The sequence below is a fragment of the Rhagoletis zephyria genome, unplaced genomic scaffold (assembly GCF_001687245.7).
Source record: "Rhagoletis zephyria isolate East Lansing unplaced genomic scaffold, Rhagoletis_zephyria_1.1 Rzeph_scaffold_26312, whole genome shotgun sequence".
NCBI classification, from domain to species: domain Eukaryota; kingdom Metazoa; phylum Arthropoda; class Insecta; order Diptera; family Tephritidae; genus Rhagoletis; species Rhagoletis zephyria.
In genome coordinates, this window is record NW_016183370.1 from 1 (window position 1) to 4,310 (window position 4,310).

At 33.9% G+C, this 4,310-nt stretch overlaps 1 protein-coding gene across 1 annotated transcript in view; it reads right to left on the reverse strand.

Moving 5' to 3' along the window:
- Positions 1 to 2,308: 2,308 nt before the first annotated feature.
- The window catches only part of LOC108382324 (locomotion-related protein Hikaru genki-like), a gene marked incomplete at its 5' end in the record, with an annotated part of 3,270 nt that continues 1,268 nt past the window's right edge, over positions 2,309 to 4,310 (reverse strand). Inside the window, one exon of the mRNA XM_017638707.1 lies at positions 2,309 to 2,819. Coding sequence (XP_017494196.1) covers positions 2,608 to 2,819 — 212 coding nt within the window. The remainder of the gene's footprint in view (positions 2,820 to 4,310) is intronic.

The window sequence follows — 4,310 nt, forward strand, 5'->3', positions numbered from 1 at the left end:
AAATGCAAGAAAAAACAACCGAAAGTTTAAGAAAATTTATAAGATTCTAAATCCAAATCTTGTCTTATACAGGATCACTGCTGCGTTAAATACTCATCCCATTAAGTGAATTAAAAGGGTACTTAAGTTCGCTGCGAAATAACTTTTTTTAATTGGCACACATTTTTCGTTGACCTAATATCGAAACTAGAAGGTTAGTTGCGACTTTTGATACCTCATAGCTTTTAGAAACGGAATCGAGATCGACTTAGATGTTGAAAGTGATTTCCAGAGATCAGAAGGTTGAAATGCGCATGCATTTCACCAACCAATATGACAAATTGTTTTCGAGTCCATAAATACAATTGAAGATCTTTTTCTTGCCTGTTTTTCGGCGCTTTCGTTGCTTCTGAGACCATAGTCTGTGCTTTAAAAGTTGAAGTTTACCAGAACACTTCTTAATAACTTTTCGTTTGAATATTATCTTAAAAAATCCCGCTCGACTATATCAAAATATATTTCCAAACTATAACTGGGCCTTGAAAAACTTTTTTTTTTCTAATATATACATCGGAGCCGGTTGACAGGTCCATATATCATCCATCTTTGATTCGTATGTACATACCACCAGGGATCAAGGCGAAAAAACCCGTTTGCCCCACCTCTTGATCTGCGATACTCAGCAGGAACCCCGGGCGACTTCAAACGTTGGTAATCACTCTTAAAAGGAATCTTTTAATGTAAGACAATGATCATGTCTGGTTTTATGAGCTTGAATAATTGAAAGTGCACTTGCATTTCAAGCAGCAGAAGGAAATATGTGAAATTTGCTGTCCTACTTACTAAAGCCTAGCAAAAAGCAAATGGTTTGGAGCCATAAAAAATATACTGAAAATAGTTATTATCAGTGTTTTTTTTTAAGGTATTAGCTGTTCTTTCCTGCAGGGTATATATCTATATTATATCCCAGCAAACATTTGATTTGAAATCCAAGCACATTTTAAAATGATACTCATATGAAAGCTACTGTACTTATTTTACATAGCGTAGTATTAAGGTGGTCCTTAAAAATATCAATATCATGAGGCATCACTTTAATTTTGTTCTACGAAAATTAAACAAAATTAATTGTGGTCGCTACCAGGAATTGAAAAAATTTATAGTTATTTTGAATCGCAAAATTGCGATACACAATTGATTTCGACCAGCTATAACTCAGCTAGTTTATAAATTTATATGACCAAGTTTCAACAATATGTCAAATTATTAGGTTTCAAAACAAAATTTATGGAATTTTTGCGATTTACAAAAAAAAAAATAACTTTTCAANAGAAATTTTCATTGAAATATATGTATGAATAAGTTTAGCATAACCAAAAGGTCTTAGAGGAAATTTTCATTAGAAATTGAATTAAAAAAAAACGTTGCGGAATTTAAAAAATTCGATGTGGAAATGAACTTAATGAAAATTAAAAAAAGTAGGGAAAGTCTAATTTCCACAATATCTAAATTATATAATTTAGGGACAACTCCGCCAGAAAAAGAGCGGTAGGTAACTGCTCTCCCGATTCCTTTGCAACCTAGGGAAATGGTAGTCTTATAGTATAACTGTACGTCCATGCCTGCTATGGGCGCTCGCATACGAAGCATCGTAAGAGATATATCGCAGGTGTAGACCGTTCATCATAAATTTTTCTGCGATCAAATTTCGAATGCGAGAAAACTGACAGTTCGTATGCGATCGCCCATGGCAGGTATAGACAGGCAGGTAAAAGAGGTTTGGAAATTTTTGTTTATAATAATGCCGGCTACGCCATCTTGAAAACCAGCGCAGTGTTTTATTTACAAATTAATATCTTCGAACCCAAAAATGGATTTTAATGAGAATTTCAGCTACAAACACGTTGTTTAAATTTATATTGCAATAAACAAAAATTTTAAAGTTTTTCAAAATGTTGACCAAATTATTTTTTCTTAAATTAAGTTTTGTCTAATTAAGCTACATTTTTAAATTTCTTAATTCTTAATTATAAATAGAGACTTTACTCAAATACTTCAAATTTGAGAAAAACATTTCAAAAGCTAAACCTATGTTTGCTGAGATAGATAGAATAAGGAAGTGTTTACATTTCAAGATCATTCTTATTCTGGTAAATGTGTAAGAGTGTGTGTGTGTGTGTGTAGCCGAAAATATGCCGTGTGATTGTGTGGGTGTGCATCGTATTTGACCCAACCATTTTACCTTAAGGTACACTACTGCAACAAAATACGATGTGTGTGCGTATGTGTACTGTTGTTTTATTCGCCAACATTTGTTGTTATTTTTTTGTTTTTTTTTTATCGCTTTTTCTACATACAAATCTGAAATTATGACCATAAATATTTGTTGTGGTTGTTGTTGTTGTTGCTGTTTTGCCTATATAGTCCGACTTTTATACGCTTCATTTAACTGCATACTCATACATACATATGTACGTATTATCTACATTTGATGTACATAGATATGCGCTGCTAATACCGTAGCCAATTTTCTTCTTGTTGTTGTTGTTGTTTTTATTCACGCTGATATTGTAGTTGCGTGGACTCATCAGATGATTCCGGCATCATCATGTCCGCCATTTTGATTAGCTACACTTCCTCATAGCTGCGACATTTGGGCACCGGACCGGACCAATTACCATCCGGTTGACATTTCGGACGTTCGGGCGGACCATTCTCACTGTACTGCACAAAGCCTGGACGACATTGAACGCTCAGGTAATCGCCGGAATCATAATTGAATTTGAGCGGCGCTATTAGACCATTTGGTGGATCGCCGGGGTAGGGACATTGTGATTGACCTACCAGAACAGCAGACGAGTGGTGTGGAGTGCACGGAGTAGTGAAGAAGCGGCAGCAGGGATGCGAGGGAAAAACAGAAAGAGATACATAGATGCGTATGTATGTACATATATGCTATGTAGATGTGGTTTGTATGAAATTGATTACTAGATGATACTGATGTTCTTATTGGACAAACTTAAAGGCTTGTAAGTTTATACATTAGGCTGTATCGCTCTTCATGCAAGAAATCTGAACTATTTCTCCATCGATATTTTAATATTTTTTTTTGCATTTTTTTTTTTTGACTTGCGGAGAAATATTTAAAATCTACGTGAGCTGAACCGATTTGTTGTTAAAAATATTTTTGTCAAAAGTTCACCTCAGACGATAGAAGAGTTTTAGCTTTGCATAAGAATGTTTCCAAATTTTATTAAAGGAATCAAAAAAATAAGATTTTTCGAAATATTTTGAAATTAGGCCAGCTCACTTTAAATCTTTATATTTCTCCGAAATATTTTGGCGGAAATTTTATAATATAAGAAATTTTATAATACCGCAACGGAAAAACCGCAACTTTTTTTGACGAGGCATCCTAATATACTTATCCATAAGTACGTACTCACACATGCCTGCGCGTAAGGTAAGCCTCATTTATTTGGCTCATAAATGGTTATCGATTCTTTGATTGATTGATTAACATTTAAAAATGGTAGGAAAGCAATTGCAGTTGGAAATTGTAAATTACCAATTTCCCTTTCATCATGTCTTCGCTTGTACTCGTCGCTTTTTACCGTTACAAAAATCCTACACACATATCTATTCGGGCCAATACTCTTGAGCCACTGAGCTTGGTTTAAACATTTTTTAGCAGCCGCTGATATTTTTTTGGTTGTTAAATTTTTGCATTTTACTTCTGCCAATTATTTCGGCACACAAACATATACACACACACGCACACATAACGCCAGCATTGCTTTGCATGTGTACTTTAAAGCTAATGGAAAGTTTGTGTGCGTGTGTGTGCGTGTATATGGGTGGGTGTGTGTTTGTGTGTGTATGAGAGGAGTGTAAACCTCAGCGCGACTTTAATATTTTCAATTTAATACAAATACCATTACATCTTGCAATTTTCTGCCACATACACACGGTGTCATAATAATACCTGCACCACATATTGACAAATTTTAATTGTTTTTAATTTTAGTTGTTTTTTTAATAAAGTTTTAGTTTATTCCTTGACAAAAGCCGTAAAAACTTTGTGGAATATTTAAAAAAAAATTCAAAAAACTTTTGTAAAAATGTTTTAATTCGGTTTCGTAGAAAGATTTTAGGTATGCGGTTTTGTAGCGAATTCAATTTTAGTATAATAAAGTGCAAGTTTGAAGCAGTTAGGATATACCGTTGATTTTTGGCAATTTTGTTTTTTTTTGTTGATGGTGTTGCTCAGTTTCTTGCATAAAATGATATATCGTCGAACAAAAAAATTGCCAAAAATCAACGGCACATCC